At 51.5% G+C, this 18,184-nt stretch overlaps 1 protein-coding gene across 4 annotated transcripts in view; it reads left to right on the top strand.

Annotated features, from left to right (window-relative positions):
* Positions 1-18,184, top strand: part of VAV2 (vav guanine nucleotide exchange factor 2) — a 154,885-nt gene that overhangs the window by 30,478 nt on the left and 106,223 nt on the right. For 3 of the 4 annotated variants that reach the window (XM_054220560.1, XM_054220557.1, XM_054220558.1), the window contains exon 2: positions 5,642-5,758. In XM_054220560.1, coding sequence (XP_054076535.1) covers positions 5,642-5,758 — 117 coding nt within the window. Of the gene's footprint in view, positions 1-5,641; positions 5,759-13,212; positions 14,007-18,184 lie in introns of those variants that run through there. The other variant, XM_054220559.1, reaches the window with a different exon arrangement.

Below are 18,184 nucleotides of genomic sequence, written 5' to 3'. Positions count from 1 at the left end.
AATGAGAGACCCTCCCTTCCCCCTTGGCGAAGGCTGTGATAAGCAGATGCTCACAGCTCCCTGACAGGGACTTACTTTTTCGCCTGGTGCTTTCGAGCCGTGCCGGCAGCGAGATAAGAGGAAATCTGACATCACGCTCAGGAAGCGCTAAAGAAAGTTACTTTCGTCATTCGTCAGCGGGGTTATCTCAAACGGTGAAGCTGCAGCATTCCTGGCATGCTGCAGGGCCCGTTTCCAGCCCAGGGCTCTGGCCGTGGCTCAGCGCGTGGCCGCTTGCCCGGAGCGATTGTCTGCTCCTCCCGCAGCACCAACCCCGGCCTCTCCAAAAGGCCCTTTCCGAAAAGCCGTGAGCTGTTGTTGCATGATCCTGCCCTGCCAGACAAACCCGCTGCCCCCTTGCCTTCTTTTCCCTACGTTTTATCACATTTATTAAATGTTTCTTGTGGATGCCAAATGGCCTCAAGTTGCGGCGGGGCTGGAGTGGGGGGGTTTAGATTAGACATTAGGAAAAATTTTTACACTGAAAGGGTTATCAAGTGCTGGAACAGGCTGCCCAGGGAAGTGGTAGAATTGTCATCCCTGGAAGTATTTAAAAGACAAGTAGACGTGGTGCTTAGTGATACGGTTGAGTGATGGTTTTTGTCAGTGTTGGGTCGATGTTTGGACTCAATGATCCGAAAGGTCCCTTCCAACCTGGATAATTCTATGACTCCCAGGCCTTGCACCTCCCTCCCTTGTGCTATCCCAAATGCAGGGACTGGGGACTTGTCCGATGCTTCCAGGAACATCCTCCAGATCCCACCTCAGGCACTTCGGTTGTTGACCAAAGGCTGCTGCATTCACCAGCTTTTCATCTGCCCCTTTGCTGTCTCCCTTGAGCAAAGCCGCTCTGCTGGGAGGCTTTCCAGCCTGCCCTCATCTCTGCCGAGGCGGGGGGACGGTTTCCAACCTCACCCCAAAGTGCTCGAGTAGCCGGGTCTTTTCTGGTGAATTTGCATCAGAAATGCCCGCTGTCTTGTCAGCGCAGGTGCCGCGGGCGCCCAGTCATATGGGGACTGCAGGGAGGGGCGGTGGGAACTGAAATGGGGCGTGAGGAGGAGCAAGGTGCTGAGCAACCCCCGGAGCTGTCGTTCCCAGCTGCAGAAACATCCAAGGGTTTCCACATCCCACACGGCAGGAGCAGAGCTCTGGGGTGGCCGGGCCTGTCCCCGCTGAGCTCCTGGTGTCCCTCTGCAAAGCTCTCGGGTTGTCCCTGTGCAGAATTATCCCAAGGATCTGGGGTTATCCCAGGTACCAAACTGTCCCTTTCTCCATTGCCACCAGAAGCTTCTCCGATGCGTTTGTGTTTAAGGGCAAGTCGCTGAGCTGTGTTGAAAGCTTGGCAGCGATCCCCCTTCTGTGCGTAGCGATCATCCAAGGAGTCTCTAAACATAGTGAATTCGATAAAGCAAATAAAATAACGAAAATCCTCTTTTAAAAACAAACAAACAAAAAAACCCAAAACAAAACAAAAAACAAAACAAAAAAAAACAACAACAAAAAAACCCCATCCCACAAGCCACTGAGGAGTTTCCAGCGTGTCCCAGGGTGCACCATGGTGGCTGTGGTCCTGCCCTGGCCGGGGAGCGGGTTTCTGCTGGGCTGTGGTGGGACAGGCTGGGGCCGAGAGCGGTTTATTCACCTTACGGCGTCACAGAGTGTTTAAAAATAAGAAAAGCTGTTCCGAAACTCGGCGAGTGCAGGTGGTGGGGCCCTTCTGCCGGGCTGTCACCGCTGCCTCTCTGTTGTGCCATCTCCTTGCTTCCCTCAGAGGGTCAGGTCAGAGCTGACCACAGGCTTTTCTCATCTACCGGAAGGTTTCAAGGTATTTTGTTTTACCAGGTGATTTTCTTGCTCCCTGGGGTGCAGTCCCATCCCTGCCCCCATTGACTCTTCCCTCGAACTTTAATTTCCCTCTCCAAAGTGCCTTGGATGGAGCTCCCACGCCGGGGATTCATGGCATGGCCGCGTTCACAGCCTGGGCACTTCTATGGTGGGAGATACTGGTATTCACGCAAGATGGCGCGGTCTCTGGGGTCTCTTTCCGGATCTGAGCATCCTGGTTGCTGGTGGTCTCTTCACCCCCGCCCCCCGCCCTGCAGCGATGGCTGGTGGGTGCCGAGGGCGTTCGGGGTGCGGAGGAGGATGATGGCAGGGCTCGGGGTGTGCGGTGCTGGGGCTCCCGCGCTGAGGGAGACGCTTCTGCGCCGGTCTCGCTTGAAATGTATAAATGACAGCATTGATTTTGGGCCTGGCAGGTGGTGAATGAGCCCCACGGAGAACATTGATTTCTCTCGCTCTCTCTTTCTTCTGTGGAGTGTTTACTCGTCCAAAGGTGTGATTGACTGGTAAATAAAACGGCCTGGGCACAGCTCATATTCAAGTGTAGCTCATTTGAACGTGGGGCCGTTCAGCAGCACCATCAAGCCAACAGTTCCTGATCTTCCATCAACAGCAAACCCGCCTCGAAACGCGTGTGAGCAAAAAAAACTGAAAGAGGGGAGATTTAGATTGGATATCAGGAAGAAATTGTTTGCTGTGGGGGCAGTGAGCCCCTGGCCCAGGTTGCCCAGAGAAGCTGTGGCTGCCCCATCCCTGGAGGGGTTCAAGGCCAGGTTGGACGGGGCTTGGAGCAACCTGGGCTGGTGGGAGGTGTCCCTGCCCAGGGCAGGGGGTTGGAACAAGATGCTCTTTAAGGTCCCTTCCACCCCAAACCATTCTGTGATTCTGTGAAAAGCGCATGAAGGTATTTTGCAGATTGACGAGAGAGAGAAATAGTGGAGGAGCAAATTGTGCCACCGACACCCGCGCGTGGGTTGTACGCTACTCGTGTGTGAGGACTGGGGCTAAATCCCACCTACACTTGTCATCCCAAGCGATGGCTTTGCTTGTGGGCAAGGTGGTGGCCTGGCTCTGCTGCCAGCTCCTCGCCACTGGAGCGGGACTGTGGTGCTGCTGCCTCCGATTGTGTTGTTTTTACATCAGGCCTTTGTGGCAACTCTTTAAATAGATTATCCGATTCTTCCTTGATGCTTGTCATCTGCCCGCGCTCAGCGCGTGGTGGCAGCGCCTGGTGGCTCTTCGTAGATGTCACCTGGAGTCGCGAGAAGGGCAGTGGCACTGCCGCGGGCCCCTTGTGCTCATTTAGCAGCTGGTGGCCTGATGGCTTCTAGGTTTGAATTGGATGAGCACAGATAGCTGGATGCAGCTGATGCCGAGCAGCGTGGCTGGTCCCGGCCTTCCTCCCCAAGGCCGAGCTGAGAGGAGGGAAGCTCAGCCCAATCTCAACCCACGGTGGGGCCGGGGCTCCCTCCCCGTTAGAAACGGAGTCAGGATGAGGCATTTGTTTGCTGGGATGTGTGATCCTTCTGCTGTCCTTCAGAAACGGGGTACTGTGAACCGTGAGCTTTTCGGGAATTGGAACCACAAAGGCATCGTGCCGAGAGTTTGGGTTTTCACACCCGTCGGGGTGTCTTTCGCTTGGCTGAGCGTTGGTGCGGGGACAGTCCATCGTCCATCATCTTAAGATGATCTTTATCCCTTCCAACCTAAACCATTCCACGATTCCCTGAGCACTTCAGCCTCCGTCGCTGCCCCAGCCTTGGGATGAGCAGGAGGGGGAGCGGGAAGCAGGGCAGTTGTGCGGAGGAAGGTTTTGCCTCTTGCCGTGTGCAATTGTGGCTATAACCTGTGTCATTAACTTTCAAGACTGGAGGCTTAAAAGGATTTAAAATATACAACGTGCTAGAAATTCGAAATCAGTGAGAGTGCGACGCAACAGCAGCCGGTTTGCCCAGGGTGTAAATTCTTGCGGAGACCCAGAAGATAAAGTTACGAAATAACCCGTATCGGCGAGAGAGGTTGTAAAGCAATTCCAAAAAAACCTCCCAGTCTAGACAGATTATATTTACCGCAGTGTTTATGTGAGATAGAGGAATGCCCTAGAAAAACAGAATTGTTTTCAATTTCTGCCTCCAGCACTTGCTTGTCGAATGAGAAGGCTCTGATGTGATGGGAATGTCCTGTGCTGGGGGCGCTCCGTGGGGAGGGGGCTGGAATGGGGGAGAAGGGTAAAAGGTTATTTCTCTTTTTCTGTAGGTAAATCAGCCTGTTGTTAATGAGGTGGTCTCGCTCACCCATCGCCACAAACCTCACGCATAACCCCAAGTGCGATGGTGCCGACAAGCTGCATCGCAGTCGTGTCTGTAGAGATACAACAGCCCCAAAGACACGGCTTTGATTCTTTTAATTAAATTAAGCTATTTTGTTTTGCTTTGAACTCTCGGTGAAGTTTGCAGGCAGTGTTCTTGCATGGTGCTGGTGTGATGGCAACTTGGGGAGCTGAGATTGTGCCATGGGACAAAACCACACTGACCAAACCCACCCAAGGGCAGCTTTGCATCCCGCGCCTGTTTATCACGTGGGGATGATTCACCCCTTTAGTAGCCTGATTTACTTACAATTCTAACATGTTTGTTACGTATTTGGGAGGAATTTGCTGAAAAAAAAAAAGAAGAGTTGTTTAAAAATACAGCAATAAATGGAAGGTATTTTGTGGAATAGCGTGAGGATGCAGAAAGAAGTGAAATGAATTGGCTTGCTCAGCAGAGTCAGTCTGTCCCGATGAAGGACGTAGGTGATGCCGCCGCAAAAACGAAGCCAATTTTTATGCTCCTCATCTGTGCTGCCAGGCGTCACCATTGGAGCGAGACCGTCTGGAGTCCCCAGGCTTCAAAATCTCCAACGCTGGCAAACAAATGACCAATTATCGCTATAGGATTTTCTTGAAAGAGAAACGTAACATCACGCTGCCAGTTGAGCTCTCTGAATAACCAAGGGTGGTCCCTAGAGGGGGGAGATTTCTGCCCCTTCCAAGGGGCTGAGATGAAAGATGAGCACAGCTCTGTGGGAGCAGCCCCCGGGATGGCCCTGGGCGGGGGACCTGGGCCGGCGCAGGAGCAGCTCCGGTGGCCGAGCCTCAGGACCCGCGACTGGACACGGGCTGGTGTTTCACGGGGCCATTAGTGCTCCTGGTGTCTGGGAGGAGCGAGGAGAAGGGAGCTAATGTTACTTGAATAAGTCGTTAATTGCTCCAGACCCCAAAGTGAAAAAACCATCTCATTTCCACTGTCCCAATCTCTTGTTTGGGCTGTGTGTACGGACGTACAGCAACGCGTCCAACAGGCGGTGTAACCTGTGTCCCTTCTGCAGGCAACCACACGGGATCCTGCTGGAAATGGTTAAAAGCTCAACACTGGGCTTCTGTAGAACATCAGCTGTAATTTATATTTGGCTTCGACCTTGAAAGGGAAACGTCCTGGCTTGAGTTTTCCAGCCCTTCTGCGATGTTACCTTGTGTGAAACTTGTTTTTGAAAAGGGCGTTTGTTTCTGGTGCGCAGCTGAGAACACAGGAGCCCTCGCAGGGCACCAGGAGTCTGACATCTTCAGTAACAACAAATAAACTAATGCCTGGCTTTTCGGTGCAAGTTTCTAAGTCCCTGTAACTTGTCTGGCATGCGAGTTTAACTCAGTAAATCTCAGTTAAAATTTGTGCCCATCTTGCTCACTTTTTCCCTCCCTTTCTTTTTTTGTTTCCCCCAGTTTCTCTGTCTGAAGAACATCCGAACCTTCCTAAAAGTGTGTCATGACAAATTTGGGTTAAGAAACAGCGATCTCTTTGATCCCTTCGACCTCTTCGACGTACGGGATTTCGGAAAGGTAAGAGTTACTCCTGAGCTGTTGGGAAGTGATGGATGTAGCACTGCTGGCACCGGGCATTTCTCCGGAATTGTGGTGCAGATTTTGGCTGAAAATACCAAGGATTTCTGGTTCTCTGAGCAGCTTCTGTGCCCTTAACCCACGTGTGGGGCACACGTTCCCTTGTGCTCGTGGGGGGAGTATCTAGTGGTTGATTCTGCTGTGTGAAGAGTGATCAAGTGTTCTTCTTTAGATGACAAAGCTTCGGGAGGCAAAAAATGTCTTTTTTCGGGGGGAATCACAATATTGTACCTATGTGTTCACAAGAGCAGTTGGAAGAGGCTGCAGCCCTGGGGACCGGGTGCTGCGCTGGGGTCAGGACTCTGGATCCTGGCTGGGTGATGGGGACAAAGCTGCACCATCTCCTTGCCCGTGACCCCCCCGTAAGCCCAGCACCTTCAAACCAGTGCTGAGCATCACCCCCCGCTCTGCGTAAACCATCCCGGGGGCATTGCACCCGGCAGCACGTGTCCCTCCGGCAGCGTTACACACTGTCCCAAGCCTGGGCCCAGGTCTGTACCAACCCTGTGGCAACGACCCTTCGTTCAGAAGCGCTTCTGGTTTTACCCAGGGGTGGGCGCAGACCCTGGGGGGGGTGGTCAGACCCTGTACGGTCCTTCCCCTCTGTGCACGGCCGTGAGCAAAATGGCTTTACCAAAGTGGCCATCGTTTTTGTAATGTGGCCACTGAGTTTCCAGGGGGGTCGGGAAGTTTCATGCCAAGGTGACGTTAGTTCCCTGAGCGTTTCTGGAAGCTCCGTTTGGAGGTCGGTGGTGTTTTTTTTTCCTCCCAGCAGTGTCTGGGTGCTGGCTGTGGTTGTGCCATGTGTCACCTAGACGGGAGAGCAGAGAGGGGGTTTTTGTGTTCTGTGGTCGTCGATGGGTGGCACCCAATGCTGAACCAGACCCAGCTGCGAGGGAGGAAAATCCTACGTGATTTTGACAAGCGGCTATTGTTCTGGTACCCTCGCTTTTGACGTGAACAGCATCAGGGCTGTGCTGTTACTCTGATGGATACCGGGGCTCAGGGAAGCTTTTACGCAGGACAATTGCTATATTCTTCGGTGGAAAAGGTGTTAAAAGATTTATTAAAGCTTTCTATTGTTTTACTGCTTTCGAGCTACCAGGCATAAGCTGCTGGAAGGCATCTTCTCTTCTGACTATCCAAAGAGTAGTTTTTTCACTGCTGATGGGGATATATTATTTGATATTTATTGCCTAATTTATTTCTGGACCATTATCTGGAATGTGCAATTGCAGGGGCTTGTTTTATGAGTTTTTTTGATTTATGAAATACAAGGCGGCTTTTGTTGTTCTGGGAATATGAATGCACAGAAGGAACCTTTTGGGCTGGGGAAAGAACTGCCGCTAATTAAAATGCTGCTTTATTGTCACGTTGTCTCTTGCTTTGTGCTGTTTCAGATTGCCTAAGACGCCTCTTAATAGAGCCGGGCGTTAAACACTGCTGGAACGCGTCAGCTGAACACAGTTTGGTTTCCTTTTTGGTGTGGTTAGGGAACAGCTATTCCCTCCTCCTGTTCACTTTTTGGGGGGACGTTCAGGTTTGTGTCAGGGGAAGGGGAGATGACTTGCCGTTCCCTCTTAGCCCATGATAATTTAGCTTTTTAGGAGACTTTGGGGAAAAAAACAATTGTCATAAACTTCTGAGAAATCCACATGTACTTTTTTACCCGTATCTTGCTTATTTTCACGTGCGTCGTCATCCTCAAACAACCTTACAAGATGCGTGAGGCACCGATTCTCTATACAAAAAACCTGGTTGATCTTTTCCCAACATAGGTTTTTATCAGTTTTGGTGGGGCTATCAGCTGCTCAGGTCTGCACCACCCTAAATCCCTCTGGAAGCCTGTCAAAACATTCCCATTGTCTTTGCCACCGTTCATTCCCGCATTCTCCTCAGATCTGTGTTCAACAGTGGCAAAGCAAATAAACAGGGAAAAAGCTGCTGTCGACCAAAGCGCCGTTCGCTTTGAGTCACAGCGAGAGCAAAAGGAGTCTCTAAGCCACGTTCCCACTGGCCAAACACCGACTTCACACACAAAAAATTCTTCCTGGAGCTATTCATGACTTAGATCAATAGCATTTTTTGGTTATAAGGCACTCAGGCCATGTAGGAGACTTTTCTGAACGGAGCACAGCAACAAACAGTCAACCATTTAATTACATAGAAACCTTGGTGGGGTGGCGTTGGGTCTTTCCTTTCTGGATGCCGCTTGAGTAGTTCTTTCTCTCCTCCAAACCAGAAGGCCAGTGAGACAGCAATTAGTAATAGCGTTTGGGTTTGCTGCAGTGTAATTACCGAGTAGAAAGGCTGGGGTTTGTGTTTATGTGGTGCCGACCTATACGTAAAGGCCTTGTCCTTTGGAATCCGCAGGGTTTCTTAGCGTCAGAACAACACTAGTGCTTTAGAAGAGGAAGAAAATCCGCATCCCTCAGTCTTGCCGTGACCAGCCGTTATTCTGAGAGCGTTTTCCATAGCTCCCTTTGGCTCCTGAGCCAGGGCTTCAGCAAGGAGGAGCTGCCGTAGGATCGATGGAGCCTCCTCCAAAGGAGCAAATGTGGTTGGGGTCCAGGAATGTGGGGGGTTTATCCCTGGTTTTGCTACTTCCTTGAGTTTTAAGCTTGTGAAATTACTGCTTCTTTACTGTCACCAGGATAACAGCTGGTGAAATGGGATCGTGGACCATGTGGGCTTCTCCGGCCGAAATCCCTGTGGAGCTGCAAAGCTCCATCTTTGCCTCGGTGGGATGTCGGGTAATTGGCAAGTGCCGGCCTTCGCCAAATAGATGCGTCATGTTTCTTGTAATCTGGGTTGCAGTGATTCCCAGTTACCCAGGGGAGTCGAAAGGCCAGTTTAAATTGCTCACAGTCAGTTCCGCCCGCCCCCCCCCCCCCCAGCCCCGATGTCCAGTTGTTGAGCAATCCCGCAGTGACAACGGCCTCAAGTTGCACCAGGGGAGGTCTAGATGGATATTAGGAAAAAATTTTTACGCTGAAAGGGTTATTAAGCATTGGAAGAGGCTGCCCAGGGAAGGGGTCGAGGCACCATCCCTGGAGGGATTTAAAGCCAGGCAGACGTAGTGCTGAGGGATACGGGTTAGTGCTGGTTTTGGTCAGAGTTAGGTCGATGGTTGGACTCCATGATCTGAAAGGTCCCTTCCAACCCGGGCAATTCTATGCTCTGTTTCCTGATAGAGGTTTCCAAAAGTGACCTGAGATGCTGAGCTGCATTTCTACCTGTGCCTCTTTAAGACACCTTAAAAAAAATAATATTGCTTTCTACAAGTCTGGCACTCAATTTTTTTTATTTTTTAAAATCTTACCCCTTTAAAATGACTCAAAAACTGTCTGTAATCTCCAGTGCACTTAGCAGAAGTGTTTCCTCGTGGCCCTCTCCCCCGTACAGGACACAGAGGCAGCGCAGCGTGCGGCGCTCCCAGGAAGAAAACCTCCATTAATATCGTCTCGTCCCTAATTAGGGCCTGATCTTGCAGGAGTGAGCGCTGGGGTTGCTGTGCCGTACAGCCTGACTCCTAAAAAAGAAATAAACTAAAAAGCTAGTGCCCATGGATGGTGTGCTGTTGCACGGTACTTCATGCACATTTAATAGCAGTGATAGTATAAAATGTAACTCTTATTGGACTTGCTAATTTATTGGCACCAGCTATAATGAGATAAAACGTACATAAATATGGATTAAACTATCACTCTATTAGTCAGCATGATGGTAGCAAGGTTCATTAAAGGGAGTTACTCATTTTCAATAACTTGTAGTAATGTACTATTTTATTTTTTTTTTTAGAAATATAGTTCAAATATTCATAAACCTGTAGAGCGTGCCATTTATTAGCCTCCCACTCCTCTGCGCTCTCCCGACGTGTATTTAATTGTCCTGAATTTCTTCTGAAGTTTCTGCACTGTTCGGGGAAAAAAGGTTTTTTGCGAGACAGGGGTCTGTCTTCCCCTGGCCCACGGATACGAAATGATGCTGTTCTAAAAATGAAAAGGGGAAGCAGCTCATGGGTCAGCTGAAAAATGAGGAGATACTGACACTGAGATGAAAGCGGTGTTTTTCACTCGGTTGGTTCTGGTCCAGAGGCTGGCGAGAACTGCACCAACCTCGCAGCTCGAGCTCAGAGGAGGGGGGCCTGGATCAATCCTCCCTCTCAATTAATTGGGTCCGCCGAGGTCGGCTGGCATGTGTGACCCAGGGGTGGCTGATGGAGGGCTTGTACATGGCTCGTCTTGCGTGTCTGAAGCGCCAGGGAGGAGACGTGCGTGGTGGGAGGGTGGCCCTGAGCACGGGGCCAGTGGCTCCTGTGGCTGCAGCAAGAGCTGCCTTGATGGTGGGAGAGGACAGGGGAGATTACAGAGTCATAGAACAGTTTGGGTGGGAAGGGACCCTAAAGATCATCCAGTGCCACCCCTGCCCTGGGCAGGGACACCTCCCACCAGCCCAGGCTGCTCCAAGCCCCGTCCAACCTGGCCTTGAACCCCTCCAGGGATGGGGCAGCCACAGCTTCTCTGGGCACCCTGGGCCAGGGGCTCACCACCCTCACAGCAAACAATTTCTTCCTCAGATCTCATCTCAATCTCCCCTCCAGTTTGCCAAAGAGGGGACAGCCTGGTGCTATCAGAGTTAGTGGTAGGTGCCCTGTATAACGCATTTGCTCTTCAGAGTAATTTTTGGTGTAAAAGCGTCTCCTTCTTCACGCCTGGGTGCGTATGGAGCACCCTTGGGAAGCCCTGGGGGAGCCGGGCTGTCCTCACCGGGTGCTGCTGCAGATTTCTCCCAGCCTGTGCTTGGAGAACCTGCGAAACGAGAGGTCCCACCTCACCGGCCATGGGGACGGGGAGAGCTGCGAAGGGGCTCAACTGCCATCGTCCCCCGTCCCTCTCTGACACCCTCCCCCCCCCCCCCCCCCCCCCCCCCTCTTGCCCAAGAGTCAGAGAACTGGGTGTTCCGCCTGGTTTCAGGTGGGAGGGTGGGGAGCGTTGTCAGAATTATTTAAGGGATTAATAACTGAGAGTTGGTGGTTTGTGTTTCTGTTTCTCTGCTGAGAATTCCCCTCCCTCCATCATTGCTAACTTCACCTACAAGTCAATATCCCTACGGCAGTGTTTTAAAGGGTGCCCTTTTAACATATTTGAAGGGGAGAAAGGGGGAGATTTGTATGAAATAATATAGGTAGTTGAAAATTGCAAGGCTTTCGGGTAAATGGCTGCATTTTGGTGCCATAACAAAGCAAGCTGACGTGTGGGAGCAGCTCTCCGACTCCCATGCTTGACTTTTTTGGCTTTTTTTTTTTTTTTTTTTTCTTCCTGGCCTTTTGTAGCCGAGAACAAATTAAAAGCGATGCATTTTTGCGTTTGCACCGCTGAGTGCATGAAGCGATGGGGGGCCGGGTGCGGAGGGGAGCGTTGCAGCGTCCCATCCCCGGCTGTGCCTTGCATCCGCTGTATTTACAAATCCCCGGAGGACCGGGCGGCCGGACAGACCTTCCCTTGTTGTGTTGCTCCGTGCCAGTTCCTCAGATGGCTGCTGCGCCGGGCTTGGATGTGTGTCAGGAAAGGGATCCTGTCGCAGATGAAAACATTTCTAATTGCTGTGTAACTCGCACAGCGCGTGTGCGGCGGGCGGGGTGGGGAGTGAGAAGAACTCTCCAAAAGAAGGGCATATTGGGTTTGTTGTGTGTGGTTTTATTTTTTTTTTATTCCGGAGAGAGCAGTCGAGTAACCGGCCTGCAAAGAGAGATGTGTGTTTGTGTGTGGTTGCGTGCAAGAAACCAGGAACCCGCCTAACCCCTTGCCTGCCCGGTGCTTGCCGTCAAGTTGTCCGCACTGAAGAAGGAGCCGCGGGTGCCCATGTTGTCCCTTGCGCTGCCCTCCGTGTCCTGGGCAGAGCAGCACATCTCCCGCAGGGCGATATTGTGCTTTATGGACCATCACCACACCATGGAAGCGACCAAAGCGCTTTGCTAACAGGCTGAAAATTCATGTGCAACTTGGCCGCTGCCCGCAGGGATGTGCCCAGAGCCCTTGGGTGCTGCAGGTCCCTCCCCCAGGGAGAAGCCCCAGCTCTGGGAAGTGTGTGAGAGCACGGAGAAGGCAGCCCTGCCATCGGGGATGTCACCACCTGCCGGTTGATGATTGACTCCCCTGCTGCTTCCAGGAGGGTGCGGGTGATGTTCCGTCCTTTCTGTGCTGGCTGGCCTTAGGTCAGACGGTGTTTGGCCACCCGTGTTTTAAATGGCCTGGCTGGAATTGTACTGGAGACTCGCATATTGGGATGAACGCCACGCAGGCTGGAACAGCACGGGTTGGCTGGGTGTTTTTTTGTTTTTCGCCTCCTTTTCAAGCTTGAAGGTCTGTTTGGGCTTGGGGCTGCTTGTCTCACGCTCCTGCGTACCCAGCTCTGTGTTGCCCAACCCTGGTGCGGGTTGGTCTCAGGGGATGCTGTCGGACGTGGGGTGATGCAGGGACCCTCCTCCCATCCTCGTGCTCTCGGGCACCGTGAGGACATGGGCTGCGGTTCGTGGGGGGCTGCCTCGGCAGGTGCAGTGTGTCCAGCAGATGTTTTCAGCCGGAACGCTAAAAGTATGTTACAGGAAACCCTGACGCTGAACTTCCCTAAAGCACAGGGCAGATGAATTACAGATTTCTGCAGCTAGTCAAGCGTGGACCAGACGGTGCTTTCTGCTGCCTAGCACCGTGCTGCACGCAGGACTCTTATCAGTGCGGTTTTTGCTGAAAGATGTGGTAGGTGCTGCCACACCTCTAGTAATGTACGTTTTTAGGCTCCAAATCCTGGAAATTTCTCCCTGCTTGGCTATGAATATTGCCCTGAAGTATCTGGTGGACTGTGATCTTCCTAGCTGCCTGTCACAGTTAATGTCAGAAGGGCCACGCTGATGTGTTTTGTGGTCTTAGGGCTGGTGAGATGTTGCATGGCTGAAAGCAGACACCACCATTCGCCCAAGGTCTCTCTCCGGTTTTCGGGGCTGGATTCTCTACCAAGAAATGCTTTGCAGCATCAAACCTGCTCCTGCGGTTCCTTGGCCTGGAGCAATCATGGAATGGTTTGGGTTGGAAGGGACCCTAAAGATCATTAGTCCCCCCCCTGCCCTGGGCAGGGACACCTCCCACCAGCCCAGGTTGCTCCAAGCCCTGTCCAACCTGGCTTTGAACCCCTCCAGGGATGGGGCAGCCACAGCTTCTCTGGGCACCCTGGGCCAGGGGCTCACCACCCTCACAGCAAAGAATGTCTTCCTGATACCTCTTCTCAATCTCTCCTCTTCCAGTGTAAAACCGTTCCCCCTCGTCCCGTGGCTCCCCTCCCTGCTCCAGAGTCCCTCCCCAGCTTTCCTGGAGCCCCTTTAGGGACTGGAAGGGGCTGGAAGGTCTCCCCGGAGCCTTCTCTTCTCCAGGCTGAACCCCCCCAACTCTCTCAGCCTGTCCCCATAGAAGTGCTCCAGCCCTCCCAGCATCTCTGGGGCCTCCTCCGGACCCGCTCCAACAGCTCCATGGCTTCGGGTTGGTTGGACACCCTTTGAGCCTTTCCCGGTAGAAGCTCGGCTCCTTGCTGAGGACTCTGTGCACCGCTGAGCAGGCGAGGACCACCATTGCAGTGGGAGTTACCACTGTTGGCAAAGCTGCTGTGGTTTTTGGGAGTGTGGAGAAGAGGTGCCGTAGGGTCTCTGGGACGTGCACACGGGATTGCGAGGTCTGCACCCTCCATGGATTCCGGAGCCCAGTGTCCCAACAGGGCAGACGAAAATGCCATGTCCCAGCAAGCAGTTCCTGGGCTGGAGCAAGAGCAGGAGCTGGGTGGCCCATTGGCGTTCACTGCAGCAGAAGCTTTTTAGCTGTGCTGTGGCAAATTATCTCCGCTTTTTCCCCTTCCTCTCTCCCCTACTTACAAATCTGGTCTGTTTATAAATGCGCAGCTTCTCAGTGGAACTGAAAGAGCCAGAAATGTTCATTCTGGGAAGCTTTGCTTTTTTTTTTTTTCCTTTTTTTTCTTGGCTCCTTTCCCCGGTATTTTTCCAAGGGGTCACATTAAGGGGTATTATGTTTCAGATCAAACAAGTATGGGCAGGATCTTTCGTAACTTCCATACTCTGGATGGGAGAATTCTGCTGTTGGGCCTTAAATCGCGATTGAAGTGCTTTAATGTGGAAGGAATTGAGGTATTGATCAGGACATGGATAAATGCATATCCTTAATGTGTATGAAATTGATTTTCCTTTACTTTCTTGATTTGTCTGAGCTCTCCTTGTGGTAATTTTAGACAAGATCGGGGGGGAAAAAGGATTTATTATTTTTTTCCTTGAAAAACCTGAGAGTGGTAAAACATTTACAAGTCTGTGCCTTGGAGAAAGGGGGAAGGGGAAGATACCAGGCTTTTTTGGGTGACCCAACAGTTTTTGCAGATTGTTTGAAAAATGCCTGGTTTCATTTGAACCCCCTGAGATGTTTTTCCTTTATTATGTCTTCAGACACTTGAGACTTGATACAGTGAGCATCATCGTGGCTGAAAGAGGTCAACAGGCAAAGTCAGTCTTTGTATGTCTTGGTGCTCAGTTAGTGCATCTGCCGTTGCTTGAGCTTAACTGTTCGGTGTGTGTGTGCTTTGGGAAAGGAAGGAAACACATCCCAGGTAATATCACTTAAGGGAATCTTGGAATAAAAGGGATTTTTTGTTTTATAATGAGCTCTTCTATTTCTTCATTAAAATCCTCTGCAGATTTCTCTGCCCCTTGGAACTGCAGCGTCTGATGGTACTGTCCCAAGGGCAAACGCTTTGGTTACAAATAATAATTAACATTTCTTGAAACAGATTAACATGTGGGTGTAATCATGCTTTGGCAGAATGGGCAAAACGTGAAACTATCAGCCTGAAAACAATGTCACAGTCAAACTCCGCAAACCCCAGTACTCAGGGTAGTACTCGGCATCTTTCCTGTGAACCAGAAAGAAAAACTGGGGGGAAAAGAGCTCCTGCGGGAAATTGTGATTCTTCTTGGGGCAGAGAAGAGTTGGTACAAGTTAGCACGGGGAAAATCCACCCCAGGACACAACCATCCCTGTGGCGAAAGGAGCCTGGGAGTCCGTGTCCCAGGAGAGGGGACAGGACCGGGATGCTCGGGGGGAGATGGGCTTTGCTGGGGGATCCCGCAGACCCACCGGGCTCCTGCTGGACCCGCACTTTGCGTTTGCACGGTCACTTATTGCAAGAGAAATGTTAATGTTTCACAGCAAATAAACAGTGCACACGCAAAAAAACCAAGTGTTGAAACCTCCACGTCTCAGCAGAGCGTGGTTTCAGCGAGGTTTGCTGTTTGCACCCCCATCTCTCGCCCGGCCTCGGTCTCTTCTGAGTCCCCCGTCTTTGGAGAGGCGTCGGGTCGCTGGGGCTGTGACCGGTGGGTCGTGTCCACCTGCAGGGACAGCTTTGGCAACCCAGGGCTGCCCTCGCCTGGGGGCGGTGGGGAGGCTTCTCATCTCCTTCCCATACTCCTTCATGGGGGAAAGCAGAAGAGGGGGGGAGGAAAAAAAAAGTTATCATGGACTATTTTGTTCCGCTAGCTGTCAGAATGGGCTGCTTGTTTGCTCTTGGAGGGCTTCCACATGGGGTGGTTTTGTTGTTCTCGGAGGTTTTTTTCTCCCTTCAGAAATTAAATATTTCTTCAAAACCTCCCTGCACGCTGGGGGTTTCTCCCACCTGCCCGCCGCAGGCTGGGCGCAGCGTTGGTGTGCACACACACGAGGGATGGAGAGGGCTGGAAAACTTGGTGGGAAGTACCCTGGAGCTGCCGGACGGTCGGTCTGTCATCCATCTGTCTGTGTGCAGGGGCTGTGCTGGGAGCCAGACGGGGAGCCAGGCACTGACGCTGCATCCGCAGTGCTGGTAGGCAGCAGTTTGCTTTGAATAAGTTTAAAAAAAGCTTCTCTCTAAACATCACAGGTGAGGCTGGGATGACCAAGACATCTGAAAACCAGCTTGTAAGGGCTGTGTAATTATCTCAAGTATCAATTTCCCTTTTGGAAAAGTGTGAGTGTTACTCTTGGGCGCAGATGCCTTTGGCTTTTCCAGCTCGTGCAGACCTTTTCTCCCCTGGTTCCAAACCTGGTGCCGCAGGGGAGATGGGACGAGCGTGGCCGTGCAGCCCTTTGCCGTACCGCAGTGGGACAGAAGGGCTCGCTCCCCCTCCGTGCTTTGCTGCTCCACTTAATGGGCCTCAGATGGTGATGCTGCCGCTCGTTCATTTACGCTCTCAGTCTTAATGGTGTGCGTGTAAGTGAGACATGCTCCTCTTCGACACCCTTCTCTTCTTACTAATTACGTATCAAAGCATAATCATGGTAGCAAGAAAGCAGCCTTAACGCACCCTGGGTAAAGCTGATGAGATGGACACACCACACTTAGTTGCATTTGTCAAGCTTTTCTATTCCAGGCCTGTTGTGAGTAATTTTAGGAATTCTTGAGCCGGTGTGGACTTGGTAGATGTTTGCAGTCATTCCTGCTAATGAGTAAGGCTTGTGTGGGAGAGGCTGACTTATCTGTGGTGGAGATTTCTCCCTGGCTAACAGATGGTGGGGATTTCACAGCCTGTTACTTAAGTTTTGAAAAACGTGGTTAATACTTCAGGGGAAGGAGTGACGTGCCAATGGGTTGGAAGTAACGCGTAAATCGGAGCCGGCAGTTTGCATGTTCTGGGGCTTGGGATGATGGTGTTTCCCGTCCTAATCCTTGGGCAAGAATTCATCTTTTTCTCTTAATGTTGATGCTAGCTGCTGATGAAAAGCACCTTCTCCACCACTCCTGCTGTAGGGGGGAGCTTATTTCAAGCTTCCCACCTCTTCCATTTGCCAGCTCCAAGGTCACACTGACTTTGGGCAGCTCTGGAGCATCTACCTCACTTGAAGCACACGAAGGGTCTCAAAGCTGCAGCGTGATGCTCAGTTGCTCTGCCACAGGCTGAAGCTGGAATGTGATGGAGCCGTGAGGACAACTTAGATAATGTACGGATTTGGTGTTCTCTGAAGAGCTGGTGTAGATGTGGCCCAAGGAGCAGCAGTTTGTCCAGGTCCTGCAGAACGGTGATAGTGAAGCAGTGACAGACCTGGCCGTCCTGTGCCCTGACCTCCTGCTATCCCACGTCCTTTGAGTCCTCTCGTTGAAGACAGTTAATTACTCATAGGAGTAGGGAGACAGTTCCACAGCTATCCGCGTTGTAGGGTCCTTGGAGATGCAATGGATGTCACTAATACACACCGTAATGGCTCTCATACAGGCCCACTCTTCTCTCTCTCACGCTTTTGTGAATCTAATTTAAAATATAAATATATATGGAGAGAACTGATGCAAAAGTGGAGCTTTGACAAAGAAAAGCTTTGTAGAGTTTTCTCAAGGGGAAAAAAAGAGGAAAGATTCTCCCCCATACACAGACCTTTTGGTGTCGGTGCTACAAGTGTGCCCTGAGAATTAAATCAGAGCTGGGGGTGCTGGGAGGATTTTGGGTGCAAGCGCTGGGCGTGCTATCGGGAGTGTTCCCCTGTTATTCTGGACACATGCAAAAGACAAAACGACTAGAGATTGTGCTGGAGGACTAATTTCAAGGACGTGCTTGGAGAGCCGGGGTGAGGGCCAGCGGGCTGCGGAACATCGCTGTCTGCTGTCCCAGCGACGTACCTGAGCCTGATGGGGTGCAACAGCTCTCCGACGGGAAAGAGAAACTCGGTCTTCCAAGCCAGTGGACTGTAAAGATTATTGGAAAAAAAATAAAAATTGAATGTATTTCTTTCATGCGGAAATAGTGAGTTAGTCCCTGTACATAGAGATTTATCAAAAGGACCTCTGTGCTCCAGAAGCAGAGCTGAGATCACAGTTGGTTGCAGATGTGAATGGAACTGGCCGAGTCCCGCTTTCAGCAGCTCTGAGTAACCATTGTACAGCGCCGGTCCATCCCGAACCCCACGCATCAGTTCTGCTCCCAGGCTGTCTTTGCAGAACCCAGATTTGCACAGCAAATTAATTTTCCTTTAAAAATGAATTATCCAGCTCCTGGACGTAACACGGCAAAGCTGGCTGCGAGGACTCTGCCTATGGGCCCCCCAAGGTGGGACACTGGAGACCGGCAGCGAATGGAGTCCACCAGTTCCCCGGAGAGGCTGCTCCAGCGGCCAGGGAGGTGTTAGGGATGGATCCACCAGCGTGTAGGTCTGTTGGGTTTTATTTAGGTTTTCACCTGGGACGTTTCATCCCATTGTAGTAGATGCTGGATGGGAAGCTAATTTTAAGAATTTTCAGCTAATGCGACAATTTGGGGTGTTGTGATTTTTGTGGACCTAGATGATAGCTCCT

Source organism: Rissa tridactyla, chromosome 14 (genome assembly GCF_028500815.1).
Source record: "Rissa tridactyla isolate bRisTri1 chromosome 14, bRisTri1.patW.cur.20221130, whole genome shotgun sequence".
Classification (NCBI taxonomy): Eukaryota; Metazoa; Chordata; class Aves; order Charadriiformes; family Laridae; genus Rissa; species Rissa tridactyla.
The sequence above is the reverse complement of the archived record's forward strand: the minus strand, read 5'-3'. Positions and strand labels throughout refer to the sequence as shown.